Genomic DNA, 27588 nt, shown 5'->3' with positions numbered 1-27588 from the left:
TGATTTTTTTTTTTTTTTTTTTTCTTTCTTTCTTTTTAAAGTAAAACAGCCCAGTACTCCAAATTCCTTGGGTGTGTCAGGTGAGAAGATTAAGAGTCTGTGCTGGCTTCCTGGAGTTTAACCCTTTCCTTAATATGAAGCCAGGAGGAGGAAGTGCAGGAGGGGAGCCGGACAGCAGCCAGGGGGCGCTGTCTCAGAAATAAGGAGGCGTGGGTCGGCCTCCAGAAGCGTGGGGTGGAGGCCTAAACCGGCTGTTTGCCAGCTTTGTTGCTCTGGGCAAATTACTTAGCGAGATTAAATTTCAGTTTTCTTTCTTATCTGTAGAAAAGGCTAGGAAAATAATGCTTATTAGTTGAGGTCATGTTTGTCAACTAAAATAAGCAAAGCATGACATAAATATTAGATTTCAACATCTTAAAGTAGAGCTCAAAAGCATCGTAGGCGGTGGAGTTTTTTTTTTTTTTTTTTTTTTTTAAAGGCGTGGCTATATGCACAGCGTGAACTGCAGGGCTTGGCCTGGTGATGAGACAAGGGGGTACAACCATAAAAATATAATTGCCACTACTAACATTTATTAAGCAGGTAACACATGCCAGGTACTTTTCAGAGTGCTTTTTATGCATTAATTCATTGAATTTAATCCTCATGCAAATGCCATAATTATGTCCATTTACAGATGAGGTTATTGAAGCACAGAGAGGTGAAGCAATTTGCCCCAGGCCTCCAAGCAGTCAGTGATGGGGCTGGGACTTATCTAAGAGTCCATGCTTTTCATAGCTGTCAGGAAACTGCTCACAGTCGCTGATACCAGCCTCCTCTCACTGCTTGGTACACCCTTCATTCTCCACAGTCACTTCTCCCCAGATCCCTGACTCTTTTTCTAAAAAACAGAGGGCTGCTTATCACTAAGTAGTCTCTGGGCCTCAACCAGCTCTGCAATCCTGTGCAGGCTCTCTGAGAGACTTCCAGCATGGACAGGCCTCTTTCTGGTAGGTATGAGCTAATGTAATTATCAAACACATCATCCCTGTCTTCTGTAGCACTGCTCACCTTATTTTCCCTTTTACCTACATTTCATGCCTTCTCTCCAGAATGTGATCATCCTGAGGGCAGGAATTCTACTTTACTTATCTGTACACAAAATCACCCGTTAACAGGGCTGTTGTTGTGCTGAAAAGAGCAGAAAGAAATCAAGAAAGTACCTAAGATCTTTGCTGGAACATTCCTTAGAAAGACAGCCCTGTCTATATCTGCATATGCAAATGACTTTCCAGTGGACAGCTCTATGCATTATACATGGTAGACATTTAATGGTCTGTTGAATGAATGGGTCTGTGTATGCTAATGATATGCAAATCACCTCTATTTTAATTTGACCCTTGGGAACATCTTCAGGAACTCTCTCTTGGGCCTAGCTTGTTTTCCTTGTTTTTTTTTTTTTTTCCAACTTTAGTTTTTAAACATGCCAGTGTTTTCCCTTGCCTGTGCTGAATGAAGCCATGTCAAGTTGGGAAAAGAATGCTGGGCTGGACCAGGTGGATCAGCATGATGACCCAGGTAAGCGAGTCCCCTCTTGAGGCATCAGTTCTTCAGATTTAAAAGACTGGGGGAGGGTAGGCTTCCTTCTGGTACAGAGACACTGCGATTTCCCATCCCTCAGTCTAGGAGCATCATCTTAGAGTGTGAGCCTTCAGCTGTCGTACCTAGAAAGAGAAAGCAAAGCCCTTGCCAAGGATTAGAGAGAGTCTCCAGGCCCCCTGCCCATTTAGAGAAAGGAGGGTTTTTGGCACCAGTTCGCCCTGCCTGGGCATTGTGTTCAATCATTTCTTTCTAAACCAAGGGATTTTAAAATAAGAGGCTGGAGTTCTCTCTCTTAAATACAGTAAGCCAAGCGTCTGATTAAAAGGGTGGGTTTGCATTTCTCTTCCCTCATGTGAAAATATTTATTAAAAAAAATGCTCCCCTGAGAATATTAATAACTAGGGAGTCGGCTTCGGGTCAGCCTCTGGATCCTTGACACTGGAAATGTGGGAAAGACAGAGGGAAAAGGGAAACCTAGGTTGAGGTGGTCCCTGTGCCCTGTGCAGAATTCCGCCCTCCCTCTGGGGAAGGCACTGATGTGAGCATTCAGCTCCTGGGCCACACTGGGGTCTTGCGTCCTTAACCAGAAACACATGTGCATCAAAGGCTTGGATTGAAAGTGACACTTTCTAAAACAAAGTGCAGCCATGATTCTCTCTTCCTCACTCGCCTAATCCGCAAACGCTATAATTCTCCCCAGGTCCCTCAGGCTCAGCTCTCTCCTGCCCCCTCACATTCCTGCCTCCCTCAGGGCCAAGGCCTCCAGGCCCAGGTGGGAGCGGGGCTCCTGTTACTGAAACTTGTCAAAATACACCTTGGCGAACTCTGCAGGCGCCCAGGAAGTCTGATCACCTGCACTAAACATGCACCATCACAATAATAGTCTGAAATGCCAAGACCCACAAGCAGGGAGTGTGGTTCCTCACATTTTTTTTTCCTTTCCCAAGGTCTTCAGGTGACCTGGGGGACTGGCAGGCAGTTCAGTAGTTTTGGCTACAGGTAGGAAATTTACTACCCCAAGTATGACAACAGCCCCTTTGAAAAGATTCTTATTTTTGGGCCTCAAACCAAGTTGGTATTTGACAGGGAATTCTCCAAACCAGGGAGAACAAAATTAGTCCCTTGGAGAAGCCCTCTGGACAGTGTTGCAGGAGCATTTGAGAGGCTGACCTAAACTTCCCCCAGCCCCACACAAGACTTAGAACCAGAGCAGGGACCTGCTGCGGGGTTTCTCCTGTAGTGAATTGTGTCAGGGAAGGTGGCTTTACACACTTTGTTTCTGATACTGAAGCCAGATTTAAAATTAGGTAGTCAGTGTAGTTAGGTAAATCGGGTCTAAAATTGAGTGCTGAGAATGAATTCCCAGAAAAGTTGAGCAACTCTTGAAATGTTAATGAAGTCCAGGAAACAGCCCCCAGCAGATCTGAAGATAGTCCATCCCAAAGAAATGTGAATGAACAGCCCCAGCGGATTTTAAGATAGCCCATCCCAAAGAAGTGTTAATGAACAGCAAACTAGAAGATGCTGCCTCAGAAGTCCTTCCTGCCCAGATTACTTCTTTGGCCCACCTGTGTCCCACCCCTCGGGCCTTCCCACCTACATTCCATCACTGAAAGAACTACAAAAAGGGGAAACAACAGCACTTCCACGGATTCCACCTCTTGGGTCCCCTTCTTCCTCCGGGAGAAGTCTTTTCTGTTGTCCTGTACTAAACTTCTAATTTCTACTCTGACCTTGCCTCCGCGTGCTTCTCTGGTGTTATTCTTCAACATTGGGGAAGCAAGGACTTGTCACGGTCAACAGAGGTGACAATACCTCCAGGCCAGACTCCTCCTTGCCCCATCTCTGTCAAACCAGAAAGGCAGGGTTGGTGAAAATGTCTGTTTCCTGTAATCCCTGGGGGTGAGAAGCCATTGCCCTGTGTCCTGAAGGAGGACCACTTCTGAGTGGTTCCCATGCAACCTGTCACAGGAAGGCTTCCTGGCAGAACATTAAAAGCCAACATGCCCTCAACGTGTGACCCCCTCCTGATAGATTCCCACAAGCACTTTCTTTGCCCATGGACATTTGATGTTGTAAGGGTAAAAGAAATTGAAGTTAAAGCGTAAAAGTTAAAGGGTAAAAGACCGGGTGTTGTAAAGTTTCTAAGCTGCAAGGTCTGAGTTAAAATGTAAAGGATTAGGTATTGTTAGGTTTCTATGCTACCTGCAAAACCTGAAATTTCTGTAGCTGTTAAGACAATGCTTGGAACTGCCCAGTAAATATTTCCCCTGACTATTTGGATTATTTAATAAGGGCTCTGTGTGGTCGCACATAGGCATTGCAGGGCCTGGACCAATCAGTTTAAATGTAACCCCCTCCTTAGGAATGACCTATCACTCCAGCCTGACCTGTTCCCGCCAATGAATGAACCAATCATGTTTAGGAGTTGTTGTTCAATTTTCCCGCGCCTAATGATGATTTGTTCTGATGTATACAAAGCCCTCCGCCCTCCCCAAAAAGTGTACTTAAGCAGTGCTCAGCCCCTGCTCAGGGCTCTGGGCTGCTTTCCCTTCTTGAGTGGGCACGGAGCCCCAGCATGCTGGTTCAATAAATCCCCCTTCTGCCAATTGCATGAGTGGTCACTTGGTGGTCTCTTTCTCCGACGTTTCGCGGGACCCTTACAATGTGGGACTTACAAAACCTTCAGCAGTTGATCAGTAGCACACTTTAAGGCCACTAATGGGTCCATCTGTGTTTTGGGAAATCAGAGCAGTTCTGCAGATCATGGAGCTAGGTGCTGGGGGTACACAGTGCTGAAAGGGGCATTCACATGGTGCCTTCTGAGCCTCGAGTTCCTCATCTGGGGTCAGAATCTCTGAAGTCCCCTCCTGCCCTGGTGCTTTGTGTTTCCATGCCCCTGCGGATGGGGAACCCAGCCCTGCATCTTCTCCTAGCCTGCTTTTCAAGTGTGCCAACTGAGTGATGGGCAGCTGAGTGGTGACACTGGGATTTCCAAAACCAAGTCGTTGAGAAAGGTAATAAATGTCCTACATAGGGCTGGGGTTGTAGCTCAGTGTAAGAGCGCGTGCCTAGCATGTGTGAGGCACTGGGTTTGAGTCTCAGCACCAGATATAAATAAATAAAATAAAGTTCGATCAACAACTAAAAAATGTTGAAAAAAAAAGTCCTCCCTAGTTTGCTGGGGGTGCTTACTCTTAGAACCCTGAGCTGCTGTGTCTGCCGTGAGCTGTCATACTCCAGAAGTCTGACTATTTTGGGGCCAGCAGGCTGTGAGGAAACTCAAGACACATGGAGAAGCCTTGTCTAAGGCATTCTAGTGAAAAAATCCCAACTGATCCCAACTTCTAGTTTCCAAGTGCCAGACATGGAGAAGCTTCCAGAAGAATCCAGCCCCTCATGCTAGCCACCCATGGCCATTCACGTCATCCCTACAGAAGCTGTGGATATATAGAACAGATACACATTGCCTTCACTTCTTCCTGCACCCCTTCTGTCCCCGAATCCTTAACTCAGACATTTTGGGATGGTTTGTTATGTAGCCATAGATAAACACAGCAGTGTGTCAACTCCTGTCACACACATGAGGGCACTCAGGGCTGGGGTCTGAGTGCTTACTACCTGTAAAAGGTAGTTTTGTCTTTTGCACTGAACTTGAGACTTGGTTATATACCTGAGGAAACCGGAAATGAAAATCCCCTTGGAGAGTCCCTGGCTGACCAAGCATCCATACCTGTGGTCACTCAGGCCTGTGGGCTTGGGGGATGGCCAGGGCTCAGGTGCCCCTCCCTATTCCCTATGGATGCCTGCTTTCAAGTCTCCCGAGCCTCACATATGGGCCTGGGGCTGCCTCCTGAGTATGGAGCGGGGCAGGATTGTTTAGTCTGCTGGGCACATTCCTAGATTTTTAAAATAAATAGCAGATTATGAGTGACTCAGCCCAATGCTGCCATTTGGCCAGGCCAGAGTCTTTTGAGGTGTCCCTCGGGAGAGAGCAGCAGGAATGGCAGGTTGGAGGCCATTGCTAGAACATAAGAATGCTTTCCCAGCCATAATTTATAGGGGATATGCTTCTAGTCTTTTCTGAGGTCCCCAGAAAGTTTTAGTACTGATACTACTACTAATAAATTTCTATCACATTTTAAAGCATTGACTAAGTCAGATATGGCACTAGGTGACTTATCTAGTCACAACTACTAGCCTATCTGCTAGTCCCATTACACAGATGAAGCAACTGAGGTTTGGAGAAGTCAAATTACTTTCTCAAAGCCATATACCACCTAGCAAGAAGCTATGAAAATGAAGTCTATCTCACTTTCACATGCCAGGTCTTAACCACCATGCTCTTTTGCCCCTCCACGCCTAGAAATAGAGAGCAGAATCCCACGTCCCCCACCCGCTCCCAACACGCTCACCCTTTGCCAGCCTATCTGCTATTCCCAAGGCTCTTTCCAGCCTGCACGGAGCCATTCTCCACTGTGACTCCCTTTTTCCATTTCACCCTTCGCTGGATCATTTTATGCCTCTATTCCCTCTGCTAATTCAAACTAATTAAAGTATAAAATAGAATAATTGCTTCCATCTCCATACTCTTTTTCTCATCCACCCTGAGGACGGAGTGGTGTTCCCTTTCTGGGAGTGGCCAGCCTGACAAGTTGGGTGGAAACTAGGGCCATTCACTTTCTTTTCATCTTGTTGCTTGGTTTTTAACTTGGCCCGTAGCCTGATTTTCCCTGTACTCTCTGTCTGATTTCCATGAGACACTGAGGACAGGGGTGCAACTTGGAGTCATGCTGTAACATCTGTTGACTCACTGTTGAGTCTGGGGCGGGCTTTCTAGAGAAGAGCCAGGCACCTGGGCAATTAGCAGCAGGATTGGGGAATCAGTTCCCAAACTTCCCCCTGGGACTGGCCAGCCGCAGATCTATTAACAGTACATTAACATTGACTTGTTAGGAAGTGGCACTAACGACCCAACGCTTCCTACTAGTCCTGTTTCTTAATTACATTTAGTTAATTGAGAGAGAGAGAGAGAGAGAGAGAGAGAGAGAGAGAGAAGAGAACAAGTGTTATATTGGTATTAGATTGTTAACTTTGTGGGCAGATTAGAACCCCTTTTGCAGAATGTGAGACCAGGGACTACGCTGTACTCTCACATGGTCTCAAGGATAGGACAGATGCCATGTTTTGGAGAAGGGGTGAGTACAGAGAGAAAAGTAAATGCCGTGGATAGGGTGGAAGGAAGGGATGAGATTAGGCTACCCAGAGATTTGTTATAAAGTGAAGTTTTTGGAAGCCCCATTCCCTTGATGTCACACAAGGTCTTAGGACTTTTAGAGAACCCCAAAATCTTAAATTTCTACCTGCTATGGTTTAGATATGGTTTGAGTGTATCCCCCAGATGTTCATGTGTCGAAACTTTAAGAGGTGGGACCTAGTGGCATATACATTGATCATTGAGGGCACTTTCCTCAGAAGAAATTGATGTAGTTCTCACAGGAACCAGGTTATTTCTTGCAACAGAGTTGTTATAAAAAAGCAAGCCTGGCCCCTCCCAACCTTCTTTGGCTTCTTGTCTGGTCATGCGAGCTCTTCCTCTTGCATACACTCTTGTTGTGATATCATCTGCCATGATATGATGCAGTCAGGGAGACCCTTGCCAGAGCCTGGGCCATACTGTTTCGACTTTCAGCTTCCAAAGCCATAACTGAATAAACCTCTTCACTTTCTAAGTTATTCAGACTCTGTTATTTTGTTATGCTAATGGAAAAAGGACTAATACACTGCCTCAGCACAGGAATACACTTATTCATAAGCAAACCAGCATTCCTACTCTCTGTAATGTTCCTTGTTTAGGGAAGAAGCTCATGAAAACCTCACAGACCTCTTTTTCAGCAAGTTCTTTTGTTCTAACTTTAAGCTTATTAGTGGTGATTTTGATGTCACCTGCAAAAAGAGAAGTCCCAATACCAGGACCTTCAATGAACTCTTCAAGAATTAAAAGGACATCTGAGTCAGGTTTTTCATCTCCATCTTTAAATGTGGTAAATCCAAGTCCCTGAGAAGATAAAAGCCCAGGTCACCTGGGGAACTAAAGGCAGGGCCTGTTATCTGGGTCACAAACCACTTAGCTTCCTAATCATCACATATAGTATTTATTCTCCTAAGTAATGAAATCAGAATGCAAGAGGTGGAAGAAGCCACGCAGAATCTTAATGACCAGTGGAGTCATAGTCTGCATGGAGACAGAGTAAGAAGAACTTCCCTAGCTATTGTCTCAACTGAGTCTCACCCTGACCTTGTGTGACACTCACAGAGGTTAAGTGGCTTGTCTAAGGCCTCTCTGCTATAGAACAGCCAGAATTGGAACTGTAGACTTCAGAGGCAATCTGTTATCTGATGTAACTCCTCTAACTCAAACAGGAGGAAACGGAAGCCGTGAGTCATGCTACTGGTTATTGCAAAAGCTGAACTAGAATCCAGGACATCTGACTTAATTTTTACTGACCGTTCTCCAACCACACATTAAACTGCCTCCTTGAAGAGGTCCTGGCTGTCTGTGAATACTCTGTGCTCAGCCAGCTTCAGACAGATGGGCCTCCTGAGCTGCCCTTGGCCCTCCTCCCTGGACTCAGCCCCTGGTGAAGTCACCTGGCTACCTATTTCTACACGATTTATGGCTGTCCAAGTGACAGGCTTCAGAGCTCCACCACAAATCCCCCTTAGACTTGGCCTCCTGATTGCAGCTCCACCTGGTACAGAGAGCTCCCCTATTAATATCTCACTTGGCCAGAGACAGCCCCATGGCATTAAACCCACATTCTTCCTCTATCTGCTCGTTTGCTCATTGCAACTGGCTACTACTCAACCTACTTGGTGCAGATTGGAACAAGAACAGGACACCTGAAGCAGAGGATGAGGACAAAGGAGAGGATATTTACAGAGAAACTGTATTTTGACCAGGAGGCATGCTCTCGGACGTGGCATCACACACGAACTCAAGATCATTCTATATCCTCAAGCCTTCTTGTCAGCCTCTAGCCCTGACCCTGCGCCTCTTCTTTGGTTCTATTTTGAATGCATTTTCAAAAGCATCCCATTTGACAAAGGACATGCAGCCAAAATGTGCCTTGGAACTTTTTCAGTTTCCACTAAGGTTTTGTTGGTCACTTCCATTTGCTGCTTCTGCTTTTTCACTACATTGGACTCAAAAAAAAAACCCAAGAGAGAGCTCTTACCCAGAGCTTCCTGCCTGGTCTTGAGCCATACAGCATGTCTCTCAAAAAATATCATGCATACTGTGGGTTTATTCCTCTTCTTTAGCCACCTATGTAGGTTGCCATCTATCACCAGCCTTCTACGTATTCCTGTGAAAGTGTCTCAGGATCCTGTTAACGTGATGTTAATTTTGGATGGTGGACTTGAGACTGTTGTCTATAGGTAATGCTTGAACTGGTATTGAACAGGTAAGCATCTACTATTTTTATTTTAAAAATAACGTTCAGTCTTAAAGGTGAAGAAGAATAGGAAGAGAACACAGAGCATCCATAGTACTCAATCTGACGTCATAGATACCCGGGTACCTGTCTCTCTCCCTCATTAGATGGTAACCAACTTCAGGGTAGAGATCAAGTCCCACTCCTTTTCATGTTTTCCCAGTATTTTGTCTCCAATAAATATGTGCCCAGTCATGGTTTCTCTTAGGCCTTTTGCCTGTTTTATTGGGATGATAGGCTGGTGTTTATTTCCAAGACTCTCTCACCCACTCTAGGTTAGGCAAAGCGTCCTCCAACTCCTCCCAGTTCCTATCTGGACCTGTTTATGCCTCCATTGCAGGGGCCACATGAAAGAAGGTAAAAAAGACAGGTGGGTTCAAGAGGCTCTGGATGTAATTTGCATGCAATTAGCATATGATTTGTGTCGTCTATTCTCAAGAAGTAATTTTCAAGTTAGAACTGCATCACTGCGTCCCTTAAAGCTGTCATGTGCCTGCTGGCCCCTTTCTTACTTTTTCTGCTTATCCCACATCCCCTGATTCAGATCCCTTACATTCAAAAACAAAGGAGGGAAAGACAACTTGGAGAAGGGGGAAGCTGATCAAGGACACTGGAATCCTGGCAGAATATTCTGAATGACATAGGAGCTGGGAGGCACCTTGTGAAAGTGGCTGGTCCTCTAGTCCCAGCACAATTCTCCAGCCTCTGTCAGTATCCTCAGCTGCTGAGACAGACTCATAATCCTTTTTAATCCTTCTTTGACCTTTATCTGACTTCTCCTTTTCAGGAAAATGATAAAGACCATTGCTGCAGCTCAACAACTGTTAACCCACTGACCAAGTGAATGGAATGAACCAGTCTTGGTGAAAACTAGGTGTTCGCTTGATTTTCTGGATCTGCAGGGATCTGGTGAATCTCCTGTCTTCCCTGCTTCTTTTCTTCACCACAGCTCCTCCTGCATTACCCTTCTCTGGGCTGCCACACATTCAGAGTGAGTACAATCTGGGGGAGTAATCCTCCTCCCCGCCCATCCTTAAGGGTGAGGAACTTGCTCAGTTGCTACCTAGCAGAGGGTAGAAGTCTGTTTTGTAGGATTCCCCATCTCTGCAGGCATAGTTTCAGCTTCCCAGAGCTGACCAGTTTCTACCCTGCACCAGTTTAAGACTCATGCCAAGATTTTATCTCCTTCTGGGGCCCTATCTTGGTTCTGTCTCTCTCAGGAGCAGGCCCAGCCTGGAGGCCTGGATTATTTACACCTCTTTGGCTCCCTTGAGCAGCAGACTCTGTGGGCCCGAGAGCAGTAAATCTACCTCCTAATCACACCAAGCTGCTCCATGCAGTCTGGCCTGTTCTTGCGGGGCTGTTCATCACTGGCTGAGACAGGGGCTGTGGCCTAGAGAGAAGCCTCCGGGAAGTGGCTGGCCCCGGCTTGCTTCCCTGTGGCTCCCTGCAAAATCCTACAGGGATTCTGCCTCTTCCGGGACCCTGGTGCAGCAAGAGCAGAGGTCTCCCTTATTAGATGGAACAGCTTCTGAACTAACCAGTTTCCTGGAGTCTGGAAAGGATATATGGATTGGCAGCAGCACTTACCTGTCTCTCAGACATGACATATAGGTAGCGCTGATCAATGGAGAAGGCCATGTCCCGAAGGATGGGGCTCCCATCTTTGAGCACAGAGACCATCTCATACTGGACCCCACCATGGGGGGGACCATCAGCTCGAATCTGCAAGAGAAACAAGGGTATCCTTAGCATGTATACACTTTGCCTTCCCTGTTGGCTACCTGCTTCTACCTAGAAGAAGTACTTTCAAAAAACCCTTGCTACCCCTCCCAATTGCTACTCTGTAGCCAGAAACACCACTTACTTCAAACCTCCCAGTCTCCATACAGAGAATACTTTCCTAAGCCATCTGAGTGCACTGGCTGGGATTTCTGATGGTGGATTTATTTTTGTGCGCACATAGGCCCTCCGGAATAATTCTGACTATCTATATGTGGTTATTCTTGTGTACGTTACAGATATTTATAGCTGTATGTGATATATGAATATGCAAGTTAGTGCGAGCTTGGGCACACTTATTTGTGGATGGAAAGGGAGAATCAACATCTATACACGGTATCCTTACCTCAGGCAGATACAGGGAAATGCTGGGCAATTATACAAACCACCAAAAAGTGGTCATCAAGAGATTCAAGATTTTTGGACATTATGATGTCTTTCTTTCCCAAGATATAGGTTCTGACTGTCTGCAAGTCCACCCAGTGGGATGTGGTAATCTAGGAATCCTGGCTCTTTCTGTCCAAGTGCATCCCAGGACAATAAGTCAGAAAGGACTTGGTTGTCCTTTAGTCCAGGGTTTCTCAGCCCTGGCTGCACGTTTGTATCATCTGGGGAGTTTTTAAAAATATGAATGCCAGGGCCAGATGCATTAATCAGAATCTCTGTGGGTGGGGCCTGGGCATCTTCATTGGGTTTAAAATCTCTCAAGATGAATTTAATGAGTAGCCAGGGTCAAGAAGCAGTGAATAAAATCCAATATTCTCCAATCAGAGTGGCCTCAGAATTGCCTGCAGGGCTTGGTAAGATGTGTGGCTGAGCCCACCCCAAGAATTTCAGATTGGGGGGGGATGAGCTCCATGGGCATGCATTTTTAACCCATTCTCAGGTGCTGCTGCTTCTGCTGGTACAGAAATACGAGAAGTACTAATTCAGGCTGAGCCCCATATACATGATTCTGAAACTCAAAAGAGAGAGAGAGGTCCCTAAAGTCATGCGAAAGTTGGTGGCATGGGCTGGGGTTGTAGCTCAGTGGTGGAGTGCCTGCCTAGCACGTGCGAGGAACTGGGTTTGATTCTTGGCACCACATATAAATAAATAAAAGGTCCATTAGCAACTTAAAAAATTAAAAAAAAAAGTTGGTGGCAAGAAGTTCTTGGTTAGATTGTGCTCCATCCCCAGTCTCTTTTCCCAGAGTATGAGCTGACTCTTGACCATTGTTTCCGCTTCCCCCCCCCCGCTCCCCCCCCCATTTACTTTGTCTTCTACCCACCTAGATACCCTGGAGCCCAGGCCCCACCTCTTCCAGAAAGCCTTCCCAGCCTCTCTAATGGCTTATTAATGACATTTAGACTGATGCTTTTTTCCTACCAGACATCCTGTCCTAGGATTATAATCAATTGATTTGTTCATTGTATGTGTACTAGCTAACATGTATTGACCATCTATTTGAATTGTTTTCTAATTGCTTCCCATGTGCATAAGTCCTGCCAAAGCTTTGAAGATAGGAATATGTTTTCTATTTCTCCTGCAACTCTCTGAGGGCCTGCATAGGCTGGGGGACATAGTTGGTGATGGATTAAAGGGAATACTTGAGACATGTGTGTTGAAAGGAACTTAGATGGTGAACCAACTGATGGAGTATCCTGGATTTTTTATTGCTAAATTAAAGTTAGGCCAAACACATTTTCTTTGGAAAATCTGAAGAATACATCTTCTCCTTTCTTACACTGTGTGCGTTCTCAGGGCATGATCTGCACTGCTGGGTTGGGCTGGACTGGGGTGAGTGGGAAGCAGACCATGAGCCCCTAATGGGGTGGAAAGTTCTGGCTCTGGAGTTCTCAGTGATAGACAGAGCAAATTCCTGCCTGAGGCCCGTAGGCCTAGATTCCAGGGATGGGTACGGTGGCTTAGTGTCAAGGCATAGAGTGAGGGGTACCATGTTTTCTTCCTCACCTGCTTTGGTGGGTGACTGGGGGGCTCTGGATTGAAGTAGAGGAGGAAACCTCACTTTGTGGGCTGGACTCTACCTTCTCCTAAGCTTCATCCTTATCCTTTTACTACCTCACAGGGGGCTTCCAGCATTCAAAGATGCTGCCTTGACAACTATCACTGAAGCCCCTCCTTCCAGGGATGGGGGCACGAGGGTAGGTAGAGGGGAACTCCAAGAGTCAGCTATGATGTTTTGGGGTTGAGGCATCTATTCTCAATCCCGGAGCAATTATGATTATGAGAGTTAAGCAGAAGGAAGAACAGAGTCTCTATTTGGGGAAAACTTTCCATGATTAAAATGGTTCCCCTTATCATTCAAAGCAGGGTTCTCCTTTGGATGGACAGGGCCAAATTTCTATAAGGTCCTTGCAGAAATGTGGTAGCACTGACTCACAAAAATTCTCGATTACTGTAGGAGGTAGAGGGAAGATGTTTGGCCATGGCTTCTGGTTGGCTTGGCCTTAGTTTTCTGTCTTCTACAACCTAGGGAATTTAGGGTCTGCTTCTTGCATGACTCTGAACCATACCTTACCTCTGAAGGAGAAACCCTCCCTTGACAGCTGCTCCTCTCCAGGGAGATTTATGTCTCCTTAAGCTGGCTGGCTCAGGAGTTGTAGAAGCAGCCCTCTGGGCCCAGGCCTGGCCCGGGACCTCCTCCCTTAGGAGGCTGGTTGACCCACTGCCAGCTGGAGCAGCCACCCTCTCCATGAGCCTGGGCCCTGGCTTGGATCCCCAGAAGGTCTGACACAAAGTCAGAAGGAAGAACAAATGCCACGGGTCTGGCCCTCCCTCAGTGGTCCCTGGGACTAGATGGTACTGTGGCCAGACTGGAGCTGGAGCTGACCCAGCCACCACCCTGACACACGCCGCTGCTGTCTATTGGGACCAATCCCAATCATTCACTTCTTACTGAATCAGAGACCTAATCAGAATCTTTTTTTTTAAATATTTTTTTTAGTTGTCCATGAACTTTATTCATTTATACGTGGTGCTGATAATTGAACCCAGTGCCTCACACATGCTAGGCAAGCACTCTATCACTGAGCCACAACCCCAACCCACAACCAGAAGCTTTTAAAAACTTCCTGTCTGCAACCCCAATCTTTTAATAAACCAGTGAAGCCAGAATCAAATCTACATAGGTCTCAAACGTGAGCACTAAAACCAAACCAGAACAGAAAATGTTGTTGGTTCTGAACTTGAACTAAGCTCTCTTATTCTATTTAGTCTCCATCCTTGGAAAGAAGGGCAGTCCTGGCCAAGAAGTCTGTGCTTCCCTGGGCATCCTCCTACTCCCTGATACCTGCCGTAGCTTGAACAGCCCTTTAAGACACCTACAGGAAGTCAGAGAAAATGGAGAATGGGGGCCAGAGGGCCAGGGGTTAAGGAGAATGAGGTGGGCCAGGACAGTGGGCAGAAGGCAGGCAGACGACTGGGCAGCAGAGATCTTTCTCTTCACTGGATACCTTCTGCTCCCTCTGGGTCACCCATTAGCATGGGGAGAATATAGTTCTGGGACTCAGGCATCCTGGGATTCACTTCTGATTCTCTTCTTGCCTGGGCATGGCTCACTTTTAGGAGAATCACCTCCCTGAGCCTCAGTTTTCCTCTCAGGCTCAGCACCTGTTCCAGAAGGATCACTGATATCGCTGCCAGATGGCAAGGGCTTTGGGGCTCATAGCCTAAGCTTTTCTATTAGAGGCCCCCACCAGGGTTGGAGCCAGTCAGTGATATTCAGAGAAAGCACACAACAATGGAGAGATTAGCCCCAGAGAGATTAGGGAAGTTTTTAGGTCAAAATTGTCCCTTCTTGCCAGACACAGGGTGCCTAGTGGTGAGGAACTATCAGGGAGTCATGAAACAAAAGTGGGATTTTGAAAACCAATTAGTTGGGTTTATTGTGTGGTGCCCCACCAAGTTACAGTTCTCTTCAGCTTTTAAGCTTGCATCCTTGGGGCCAGGTTTCAAGGACTACAAGGACAGCCATAAATGGAAATAGGCCACAAATCCAGTCTGAGGGCATGCATTATCAGGTCAAGCTGCACAGGTCTTAATATCCAACCAGGCAGTGGAGGGCCAGAGATGGGGCAGAGAAGGAGGTGGTACTGACAGGTGGAACCAGCCACCTGAGCATGCTTTTCTAGTTGGGTTCTTCATGTCCTGGGAGGAATTGACCTCAGTGGACATGCAGAAGCCATGGGGCCTTAGTGCTTGGCCAAGATTGAAAAGAGCAGTACCACAGGGGGCATAGTCAGCTACAGACGAGGGTGACAGTCTTTACTAAGACCTACAGAAGACAAATTGTGCCTAAACTTTTGCACAAGGACATTTAGATGAGCTTGAAAAAGAATTCCTGCTCTGAAGACACCTGACTGTAGAATGGGTGACCACAGAAGTCTGTGATCTTCTTAGAAGGAGTTTTAACACAGGACAAACCCTTTTGCTGTATAGTTCAACTTGGTCCTGCCTAAAGGCAGTAGGTTAGACTTGGTAAATTTTCAAAGGTCCCTGTTCACCCAATGAATTTATTAATAGCTGCCACTTATACAGCTTTTATGACATGCTGGGCACTTTTGAAAGTTGGTAATAAAAATTAGCTCATTTAGTCCTTAAGGTTACCCCTGATGTAAATAATATTATCATTCTTCTTTGACAGATAAGAAATCTGAGGCCAGGAGAGGCAACTTTCCTGAGGTCATACAGCTAAAGAGTGGCAGAACCCAGCTTTGTACATTGCCCAAATTCTCGCCACTGTGTAACTCACCCAAGACAGGGTAATAAGCATTTCTCTATTCTCTGTAGCTGAGCAGAATGGAAGGGTAGCTTAGAAGTCCAAGTTCTCCCCTTCATTCCCCACAGTCAACGAGGGACATCACCTTTTTTTTTTCTGGGGTGCAACAACAAACTCAGAACCTAATTTAGGAGGGCTTTACTTGAGATCTAAAACTCAGTTTAACAGGTCTGGCTTTGGGGTAGGAACATGAGAGATAAAGCCCAGGGAGATTTACTGTCCAGTTTCCAGGTGGGAGGGGACCCTTGGAAATGAAAATGAAATAGTAGCTCTCTTAGTATCTTTCCTTTAAATCACAGCTATGAAATTAATGACATCCTCTTTACTTGAACATCCAATTCAAATCAGCATATCCAATTAACTTGCTTACCTATGAGCCCCTTAAACTCTTTTTCTTGTGCATCAATTTCTTCCCTAGTTAGCCTTAAATTATGAGGTCCTTACTTGGGATTTGGCACTCTTTATTACTTTATTAGTACAGTAGTAGTGGTAGTAATAGCCCCCCCCCAAAAAAAAAGAATTTTTTTTTTCAAAAGCTGATGGAGAGCATGGAATTGGGGATCTTCTTAGGTCTCTCAGTAGGAAAGAAATTGATTTGACAGGCACCACCATGCAGAGGGAGGCCCTGGATCCTGTCTGGAGGGTGGGGATCTAATCCCTGTTTTCTCATTAATTGGCTGGGTGACTTCAGGCTAGCTGCTTCACTTGTTGATATCATAGTTTCTGTAGCTGCCAAATAAGGGCGGTAACTCCTGTCCTTCCTAGTTTGAAAAGGATATTGTAAAAATGTAATGAGTTATTAGCTATGAATTTCAGGACTGTCCATGTTTATTTATTACATGGCTACCATGAGCTAGGCCTATGTTACAGAGTTGAGGACACTGTGATGAATGACTCAGGACCCCTCAGGAAGCCCAGGCATGGGGAAATGGACAATCTAATCCATCTTCCCAAACCCATGTGACACTTGTGAGAAGAGGTTTGCATGGGGACTCCAGGGGGAGCAGCGTGGGGATGGGGCAGTGCTCAGCTGGTCTGAAGGAGGACCTGATGGGGAGCTGCCTGGAGGAGGTGAGGCCTAGCTGAAAAGTAGGGGTGGAAATGGGACTTCTTTGGGAAATGTACAGTTTGATACAACTATAAATGTGATTTTGTTATGTCTGAGTTTGGATATCTTGAAAACTTGGGTTTTCAGACTTGAGCATTTGGGAGGGGTAAGATTGTCATGGAGTAACTGAGGACTCCACAGTAATTTTAGTAGGTCTCCTGCACTTCCATCCATCTTTGGAAGAGGCCTTTATCACTTGGTTCCCTGCTTGCACAGGACTCTGGGCTCCTATAGTATACCAGTGTGTGAGTGGCATGTGTGTGGTGCTTATATGTGTGGCATATGCAGCATGTGGCATGGTGCGTGGTGGGTGGAGGGTATGTGCATGTGCACATTCAGATCTTTAAAGAGGAGAAGGGTGGAGAAGGCCTGGTGCTGCTCAGCCTGCACTCTGAGTGAGTTAATGAGCAAGCGTAGCTGCACCTGTGCGTTTAGTGCTGCGCACTGATTCAAGCTCAAGTTTATTTTTGTAGAGCTTCATGACCCGAATTATTTATAGAGTGAAGTCTGGTAAATTCAGCATCTAAGGTTTTTCCTCCCTCTCTTCTGCACACATATTCACACACACACCACACACACACACACACACACACACGGGTGCATGTACAGAGAGGCAGCAGCAACTTGCAGGGTGCCTGTATGGGCCCTGCCTTCTGAGCTGTATGGAGGAAGGAACATTAACTAAGCAGAGTCACGGATCAACAGGCCGAGGCTCCCTGGAGGACAGCTGGGGGCCTGGCCCTAAACTTGGGTAATTGGAGGGGACTTACTTAAGAGCCTGGCCTGTGGGCTGCACTGAACCAGGAGAGGAGAGGAACAGGGGAGATACGGTGAAGGGTCCCCCGGTTCACAAAGAGGAAGGAGGTCACTAAGAAGTGCTGAGCTTTAGGAATGCCCACTGCTCCCCCTACACACACACACACACACACACACACACACACTCACACAACCTCCCACATACATGCAGATTCTTCCAGCACTTGTCCCCAGCAAGTTGTCGGTCAATCACCAGGGCTTTGACATTGAAGATTGACATTTCCTGGTACAATTATTTCTATTTCTGTGCATGTTAAGAATCTGCCCCAGATATTCAACTGGGGGAGGGGACTAGCAGAGGGGTGCATGGGGCTAGAGGAGTCTGCATTTTAGGGGGCCAGGCTTTCTCCTGGAATGTGGGGTCAGGTCTCCAGAGAACCCACTTGTTCTCTGGACTTCTGCACCTTGGAATAGTCAGAATTAATAGCCCAGTGAATAGGCAGCAGATATGGTGACTAGTTCTTGAGCATTTACTGTGAGTAAGGTAATGTTTGGGACTAGGTTGGAAAGATTGACTGGAGGGAGCCACTTTTCTTTTTCTAAACTGTAGCTTTTCTGGTCATTAGCCAGGGAAAGATGGCCAAGCAACCACTATTCTCTGCCACTCCTGGAATGGAGAGGAGCCACCTTGCTTTATACTTCCTGATGGCTAATGACAATCTGCACCTTACAAAGAAACCTGGTTCCCATCTTTGGGGTGTCTCCTTCTACTGTGCAATGGAGAGTGACACCAAGACTTGGAAGCAAAAAGAATCCAGATCTCTTGGTTCTACCACTGTTAGGGAGCATTCGAAGGCCTGAGAAGAAATATGGGCTAATGAGGGGTGAAATGAACTGGGGCAATGCAGGAACACAGGGCTTGGCCCTCAGACCAGACCCACTTTAAAACACAGCTCCAGCTCCAGCTCCAGGCTTGGGCATATCAGAGGCTCTGGGAAGAAGAAGCTGCCAGGGGCAGAGGAAGCACTTGATTGTTCTGGGAAACAATAAGATAAACACAGCGAGGGACAGCCGAAGCATTAAGCAGCCTCAGATGAAATCAAATCACGCAGAGGCATAGCAATAATTCATGGAGTGCACAGAGTTGGGGGGGGGGTCGTGTAGAGGGGTGGTAGGAGGAATTTAATAAAGAATAATGAGGAACTTCTGCCAAATTGGAATCTTTGTTTATCCAAAGCTAGGTGGGGTGCTCAGAATCTCCATTTAAGGCACTGCACACAGGTTCTTTTCCTGGGGATGCCCTGGTGGTTTAGGGATAGAACTGAAGCTCATAGGCATCTTGAACAGGGACTCCCTTTGGAGTCTGTGTGGAGGGGAGTGTAGCCTTTCTCACCAGGTGCTGGAAGAGGTGAAGTTTGGAAGTGAGGGAGGTACATATTGACAGGTCAACTCCCTTGAAAATGCCCCATCCCACCCCCCAGGAGGGAACAGGAAAAGAAAACTAGTGCTTCCTGGGACTAGATACACATAGTGCTTTTGTTGAACATCTTTCTCTCTTTATTAAATTATTTCGGGATGTTCACTGAGTGTCTATTCAATGTCAACCACTGTGCAAAAAAGTTTGGGAGAATGAACATAAATAATTTTCAAAACACTGTAGGCCTTCCATTTTGCGGGATAAGAAACGCTAAATGTTTATAGCTGGATCCCACAGCTGGTAAGTGGCAGTGTGGAACTCAAAGCTGGGTCTACCTGATTCCAAAGCCTGCATGCTGTCTTTTTCTTTCATTCTGCCTCTCTCTGGGGCCTCCATTTTTCCTAAGTCAAACAGGAGAGCAATGCCTTCATCATCAGGACTAAAAATTACATTTTAAAAGAGCTGGGTGTCTGGGGAACAGAATAGATCATATGGCTGTCTACTCCAGTGTGACAAAGAAGGCCACCTGCAGTTTGGAAAAAAAAAAACCCTTAAAGGGTGGGGAGCTTAAGAGGGTTATTACCCTCTTTAATTAACTGGTTCTTTTCAATGGTCTGTGATTGCCCTGCATTGTATCATCTGGAACAGTAGTATTTTGCTTTCGTCAACACCAAGGATGGCATTTGATCTGCAGGGATGGGAAGGGAGGTCTAGCGCTCTTAGCACCACTCTCTGGCACTGGACTTATGTCTGAATACAGGAGACTCCCTGAGATTTTAAAAGGAGAAATCATTTAAAAAATGCACGTGGCATGGGGATACCGTGGTGCAGAAAATCACATGGTAACTAGGAGAAATGGAGACCATATCCGTGCTGCTGTATCTCCCTTCCCACAGCTAACGAGTTGGGTCTGAGTTTTTATTGCCTTTTATCTGTTATACTGCAATAACCTGAGAAATCTCCCTGCCTCCGGCATATTCCTACACTAATCTATTCTACCAAACACAGCCAGATTAATCTTCTTAAAACACTTATTTGATCCTGCCTTTTCTGTATGCAAAATTCTTAAATTTCAGGTGCTTGTAATTTTCTTTCTTTTGCTTATCTCAGTCTCCTAATTTTTTAAAAATGATGAACATACACTACTTGTAAAAAAGTAAATCATTGCATGTATTCATATGCGTGTGCATGCGCACGCGCACACACACACACACACACACCCACCCCACCTTAGCTGTCCCCACTTGACAATTTAGAAAAGTTCACACTCTCCAGTTTGTCATTCAATTAACATATCCTTTGCAACATTTTCCAATTTTGTTCCCATCCAAGGCTCTATCTTTTTGATCTTTGTGACTTCGGTAGACAATTTATTCTACCCCATAGATCCTAACCGTCCTTCAAGACCTCACCCAAATGCCATTTCCTCCAGGAAGCCAGCATTGATCCCACCTTTGAATTCCCATTATATCTGGCATGTCCCTTGGCGAAGCTGCAGGTGAACATATGAAGTTATAGTTCCCAGGATTAAAGTGCCCGGAGAAGAGATTATGTTCTATAGAGCTTCACTTGCCTTACTCTGCTTGGTACTTCTGTGCACATAGTAGGCTCCCCAGAACCTACTATGAATAAACTCCTGTTGCTGAGGCTGGGCAAAGTGAAACATAACTCAGAGCTCATGCTTATTTTACCTTTATGATTGTTAGACATGTGCTAAAGGCTTTATATTCATTTTCTCACTCAGTCCTCACAAAGACCCAACGAGGTAGGCACTCTCCTTTTCCTCACAGTCAGATGAGAAACTTGAGGCAGGAAGGGGTGAGGTAATTTCTCCAAGGCCCTAGGGCTGGCAGGCAGAGGAGCCAAAATCTGAACTCTTGTCGGCCCTCCATTTTCCCTAGACCTGTTTTCCCATCTCTAGGAAAAAGTGGGTAAGGAGAGAGGCCACTTGTCCACACCACCCTGCCTGACAGGATCTTCCAGAACCTGGCACATAAGCACTATGTACATTCGTTTCTGTTCAAATGATCTCCTGGCTCCCCAATGGACTGGCAAGAGCTCTTAGGAGGGAAGCACTGTAAACACTCAGGTGCTGCTCTGAAAAGAACTCCAGGGCCTCAGGGCTGGGGCTGGATCTCTGCTGGCCAGGAGGCAGGTAGAAGGCAAAGCAAGGGTTGAGCTCAACAAGGTCAGGTGGGAGTTGGGGTCTGAGCAACAGTGTTGGGGAGGAGAGAGGAAAGAAAGCCCTCATCTTCCAAGGCCCCAGGAACCTGCTTGGGTGTCCCCTGTGCTCTCTGGTCTGTCTGACTTCCTGGTAGAGCCCAAGGGCAGAAGAGACAGCTGGGGGAGGGTCTAGGTGTGCTAAAGGATTCTGTTGGAGTAGCTGTCATCCTCACACCTTTCCCCATCTCCCCTCCCAGGAGAGGGACTTTAATAATGAGCTGCTTCATGACAACAGACCCCTAATTAATTCATTGCTATTCTCCTGGGGCCAAATCATTCTAATCAAGGTGGGGTGGGGGTAAGGGGTGGTGAACAAGGATTGTCTGGCTTGATTGGATCCTTAGACGCTAGCGTGCTCCTTACCATCGCTGCTCCGAGGCCACCCCTCATCACCTTGTTCTCTTTGGCTGGACACCTGCTTCTCCCCAATGTCCACTCTTCCTTGTGCTGACACTCCACAGTTCCCAGGTACAATGTCAGCAGCCACTCTGCTGGTGGTTAGGTAGTGTGCAATAGGGGCCAGGATTTCACCGGGAGGGTGAATGGGGGGAAGCTGAGCTTGGCCTTGGCTTTGTGAGGAATAAACTTTGTACTCCCCTTTCTTTGGGCATCAGCGAAGCACCCAGTGGGCTTAATGCAGAGCAAGTGCAGGCCTGGTTCTCCTCTTTAGATGTCCCTTCACCCTCCGGACCCGAGAGGCTTCTACTATCCTGATGCTGTGTGCTCCTGGGACCTTGACAGCCACAATGTCACCATACACAAGGAGCAGCTTCAAAGGATATGAATGCTCCAGAGGCTCTAGGGACCACGTGGAACAAAATAACCTTTAAAAATCCTCCCCAATGCCAGATCACACTTAGAGACAATGCAAATGAGAGATTGCACAGGTCTCGCCTCAGGCAGCCTCTTCACAGGGTTTCTTCTTTCCTTTCTAGATAGTTCAAGCCCCAAGTTTCAATCTTCCCTTTCCAAAGGTGCTCCCTGGCGGGTCATGGCTGCTGACTTAAATCTGTGGGGTGGAGGTCACACTGGGGCACTTGGCCAAGGGCGTTAATTCTTTTTTTTTTTCCTCATCTGCAAAATGGTAAAAACAATTCTGCCAGCACGACAAGGCTTCAGAAGGAAGAGATGAGATAAGGAGTACCAAAGTGTTTAGGAAACTGGAGAGGGATGCGATTTTTGATTATTTACCTTCTAACCACAGGCTTGGGTGGGGCCGGACTAAGGGGAATGACTGGGCAGGGAGAGAATTCTTTGGGGGACCAGGTGGGCTGTCAGTCACCTCTACCCTATCCTTTCCAAGAGAGCCGGCCAAGAAAGGGGGACAAGAAGACAGGGTGCAGGGGTGAGCAGGTGCCTGGGGTCAGTGCCCTTAGCCTGGTGACGTTCCCTCCCAGCCTGCTTGTGAAGACAGCTCCTCTCTGAGGGAGGAACAGCTTAGCTAGGGGCCTCCGCAGGACCTGTGCTGGGTGCTGGGGATGCAGAGCATCGAGGCCACTGGACCCAGAGGAGGGCAGCGATGTGACTCAGGCCTGTTTTTACTTTTTGAAAAAGAGAAAAGCAAGGGGGAGGCTCCAGTCCTTCACCCATGGGGAGAAAGCAGCTCGGGGCAAACCTTCCCCTCTTCTAATCTGTTCCTTGAAAAGAGCTGGAAGGAGCTGTAGCTCGGCTTTTGTGTAAAGTACTAAAGCATCCCCCCCTCCACCCCTCCCATGCCCCCACTCTCCTCTGACTTTCTTCTCTTAAAAGAGCGCTGCACCTCTCCAGGGACTGGGATCATTAACTCAACAGCACTTCGCCTCTCATAGCTTTTGACAATTTGTCAGTGAGCTGGAAAGTACCAGAGAAGCTGCAAAGAAGCTGGGGGAGAGGGTGGGGCCAAGGGGAAGGTCTGAAGGACCCTCTGGCCTCACATGTGCCTGGCCCGTGGCCCAACACCTGGCCGCTCTGTCTCAAGGTACACAGGGGCCTGAGCTGTCAGGGAGGTGTGGTGGGGTGGGAGGGGGAGTGTCACAAGGCTTCCCATCCTCATCCCCTTTGGCTGTTGCCTGGAGGCTGCCTGGGGCTGGCTGACAACCAATCTGGACAAGGGATCTCTCCAGGAGAAAGGAGATTGGATGCTCCTCATTCTACCTGATGCCAGAACCTCCCAGGGCCAAGCAGTGAAGGGTGCCTGAGGGTTGAGGTAGGAGGCTGGGTCAGGAAGGATGCAAGTGAGTACTGACCTTCCAGCGTAGAGAAACCCCTATGTGGAAGGAAAACAGGTTGATGAGAGAAAGGAGGGTCATAGATTTTCCCCAGTCAAGTTGTGATGTAGACAGATCAAAAAGACAGAAAATTCCGGGGCTCCTGAGAGACCATCTATGTTGGAGTATCTCCAGAATTGGCTTTGAACAGTCCCAGCCATTAGGCAGCAGATGGCTTTGAGGGAATTTCACAGAAGAGGCAATGGGTCCCCAGCATCCCCAGAGAGCATCATGGAGCTCCTCCTCTGGCTCCCCCACCTATACTAAGAACCTAGCTAGCCTTACTTGATAATCCTAGAATGGAGTATAGTTACCCCACACAAGGCGCATGCTACATATTGGGCACAGTAGCAGGCACCTTGCACAAAGGACGGACCTTAATCCCCCAAGTCCACTTCACTGGTGAAGAACCTGGGACTCAGAGAGTGAGGTGACTGGCCTCAGTCACACAGCTGGCCGGTAGTAGATAGAGACTTGAACTTGAGTCTCTTGAGGATTATTAATCCTCTTCCATCCCTAAAAGACGCTCACCTTTGTCTTGTGTATCATGTTAACATCTTACTGTCATTTTAATGCTCTTCTGCTGCTCTCCAAGCCCCTATCTAAGTGCCAACATAAATTATAAATTCCCAGAGGTAGAAGTGGAATCCATAGAGTTCATTTTATTCAAATTTGAGCGGAGCGCCAAGTGCAACGGGCGCTTAAACAATTGCATTCTATCCTTGCATCCACGTGGAGTGTTGGAAAGCTACAAACTTGGACCACAAAAGCTTAACCAGCAAGTTCCACTTTCCTTAATGGCCTCAGGTACTTTGTTTTACTGTTTGTTGTTGCTCCCTGAGAGGAACTCATTGAAGGCTGGCTGCCTGTCGGATGTCGCAGTCTTGGCACTTTCTCAGGAGTTAATATAAGAAATTGCCGTATAAAAGAAGACTCTGATTTTGATGTTAAACTCTTGTCCTGGTTTCTGTACAAGGTCTCACATGATCATAAATCACTTAGAGGATGTAAGGTCTGGGAATCGTCTCTCCTGAAAAAACAGGGACACTTCCTTCTATCAGAGAGTGAAGGCTTCTAGCTCCTTTCATTTCCCTTTATGATTTGGCTGCTGGGGCCCTCAGGCCAGATCTGATGCTGGTCCTGGTACCCACGTTAACTTTGGTAGCATATTTTACTTCCACTCTTTTTGTGGCTTGGATGTTGTACTTCTTATTGCCTATGCTTGCCAAATCATTTATTATAAGTCACCTTAATTCCTTCTTTAGAAAAAAGTGGAGTATGAATACACACAAATAATTATACTCATGTCTTTTTTTTTTTTGGACTGTTGTATATTGTCTTGGTATATTCTCAGGTTTTTGGATTATGGGCTCACAATCCAACAATTTTGTCCTTGCAGAGAGCAGATGGACAGTGGGTGTTTTTGAGTGAGGGCCTGGGATGGCTTACGTATAAGTGAGCTGCTGGAAGAGGTGGGAGAGAGCACTCCAGAGCCAGTGGATGACTCGGATTTTGCTGCACTCATAGAAACTTATAGACAGGTGACGGGTCAGGCCCTTAATAATGCTCTGGATCTATTTGTAAAATGAAAGAATGAATGAAAAAATTAATGAATCAGTGCTTTTCTGAGCCAAGAGATCCTTCTCACAGGAGTGCAGGCAAGTGCTGTTTGGCAGAAAGCCCCATCCTCAGGCCACAGAGGAGACTCAAGATCACTATGAGCCCAGTGGAGTACAAGTTCACCGCCCCATCCTTGCCAGGCCAGATGCAGTACTCACCTGCGTTGCTGAATGAGATCAGTATTCTGGATGCCAGAGGAAAGTGAGTGGAAAGAGGGAAAGAAAAAGAGAGGGGTAGAAGGATCTAGGTGCATGGTTCTGTGGACTTTTTTCTTCTTCTTCCACTGATATGGGAAATGGTGGCCCACGGGCATGTGGGGGCAAAGGGACTCTTAATGTGTCTCTGTTTTCAGTTGTAATCTTTCGATTCCCACTTGCTTCTCTATTTCTCCCTTCCTTTATGGTCTCTTTCCTATCAATCCCAAAGTTCCTGCACACTAGTGGTCTTGATTTTTCTCCCTGATGTCTCTGTCTCTCTTTCCACATACACCCCCTCCCTCAGATCCACAAAGGAGAAGCTCTTCAGAGCCCTTCTTCTCCCCTATTGTCCCTGGATCCAGATCCAGCTAGGAGCAGGAGACACCAGCCCCAGAGCTTAGGGGCACTCCCACCTCCCAACTGACCTGTGTCCAAACCTCAACTTTACTTCTAATCCCAGTGGCCTTGCCGACATCAGTTGGGCTAATTTTTTCCTGTAATTAAAAGGGAGCCCCCCCAATTCCATCTCTAATCCCAGATAATTAGCTCTCTGATTGCCAGTGGTGGGCAGGAAACCTCGTGTTTGGAGAGGGATTTTGGACAGACAGATTAGGCAAACACTATGCAGGAAACTGCACTGGGAAAACAGGCTGTTCTCAAAGTTTGTTGTTAAAAGAGATTTGGGGTGGGCAAAAGGGCCTGGTTCCCTCCAGGTGGTCTGAGTTGCCTCTGACCCCATGGGGCTTTCCAACAAATGGGGAGCTTGTCTTGGCTTTCAGCATTCTCCTGTTCATCCATGGAGCCCTGAGTGAGCTATCTCTCCCACAAGCCAGCAAAGGTTTTGCTCAGGGAGCCTGTTCCTTCCTGCTCACAGAGGTGTGCCTGTCTGCCTGGGAAAGGGACAGATAGCCCTTCAGATGGTCACTCCTACATGCTGGCTGGTTAATGGTCAAAGATCTCAAAATATGATGAGTGACAGCAAAACTGCCATGATTCCTCCAACCCAGGGAGTAATGCTAGGAGCACAGGGTGTCCTGGTCCGGTAGGTTTTGGGGAGGACTTCCCAGAGTCGGGTACGATGCTCCCAAACAGGCTGCCCCATGTCCACATAGCAGTCATTGCATTATCATCTGCTCTGCTGATGTGGACTCTGGAATGACATTTTATTTTATTTTATTTCTGCCACCTAATTTTCTGAGCCTGTGGTGGCACATAACCTCTTACAGAAGAGGAAACTGAATCTCGCAGAAAGCAAGTGACTCCCTCAAGCTCACAGAGCAAACCACCGCACAGCTGAGGACAAAGCACCAGGCTGCAGGCAAAGGGCTCTTCCCTGCTCTTTGCTCAATCCTATGTCCTCCCGTTCCTAGATGTGAGAGTTTGGGTTCTTAGGACATTGGAGAGATGGGCGGCTTGGGAGATTCTGGACTCCAACGGTCAAAGCCTGGTCGACTTCTCCCTGGGGATCCAGAAGCCCATTGCTACCTTGATGGCCTCCTGGACTTCTTGGTGCCGTGGAGTGGGGTTGGCGTTTTCAGGCCCCATAAATAACTGGGCATGGGCGACACCACCATGCTGTCTCCTCTTCTTCCTGTACCACTTGGAGCCCTAAGATTAGGTCACTTTGGTTCTCAGAGAGGAAGGGGATAAGAACTGAAGCCAGGAGTGGGTGTGGTGCAGTACATGGAGAGACCTGTGTTCTCAGAGTGCAGAGGCAGCAGCGGGAGCCTGTGAGCTGGCACCTGGGGGATTTGCCCAGACTGCTGGTTGAGGCTCCTGGCCCTGCTCTCCCACTGTGGCTCCTCCAATGAGCTCAGGGTACAGGGGAAGGAGCCAGGCTATGGATGGATGGATTCCAGATGGGCTATCAGGTTTGCCCACAGTCGACCATGAGGCTCCTTTGGTCTCGGCAGCTCCCTGGGCTCTGATTCAGCTGCCCAGCGAAGGCCTGCTATGGAATGCCAGTGAAACCCAAGCCCTGCTCCACCAGCACCCCCCATTCCCTCTGCTACTAGGACAACACATTTCTTCCTTTTCCTTTCTCTTCTTCATTAGCAGAAAACCCCCCATAAGTAGAAAGAACTGGAGCTGGAAATTTGGCTGACAGCTGGGTCTCTGGCTCTGGAGTGTTGGACTATTTCCTCCTAGGAAGAAGTAGCTATGTACAGTTTTGGGTTCAAGTGCTGTATATTTGGGAACAGAGTGTCTACATGGGGACCCTGGGCTGGTGGCAGAAGCTCCTTGTTTTCCTCTGAGTGCCGGATCTGTCCAGCTGGTGGTGACCTAGCCATGGGAGGGAAGAAAGGAGAAACAGAGGACACAGAACTAGGTAGAACAAGGCAACCAGACACGTGATGGCATGACAGCATCTCACTGCTGCAC

General features: G+C 47.2%; 1 protein-coding gene across 1 annotated transcript in view; it reads right to left on the bottom strand.

Moving 5' to 3' along the window:
• The window catches only part of Plxna2 (plexin A2), a 178777-nt gene that overhangs the window by 98436 nt on the left and 52753 nt on the right, over window positions 1–27588 (bottom strand). Inside the window, exon 3 of the mRNA XM_048809011.1 lies at window positions 10668–10802. Within this exon, the coding sequence (XP_048664968.1) occupies window positions 10668–10802 (135 nt within the window). The remainder of the gene's footprint in view (window positions 1–10667; window positions 10803–27588) is intronic.

Source organism: Marmota marmota, unplaced genomic scaffold (assembly GCF_001458135.2).
Source record: "Marmota marmota marmota unplaced genomic scaffold, marMar, whole genome shotgun sequence".
NCBI classification, from domain to species: domain Eukaryota; kingdom Metazoa; phylum Chordata; class Mammalia; order Rodentia; family Sciuridae; genus Marmota; species Marmota marmota.
Note: the sequence above shows the minus strand (reverse complement) of the source record. Positions and strands in the feature narration are given on the sequence as shown.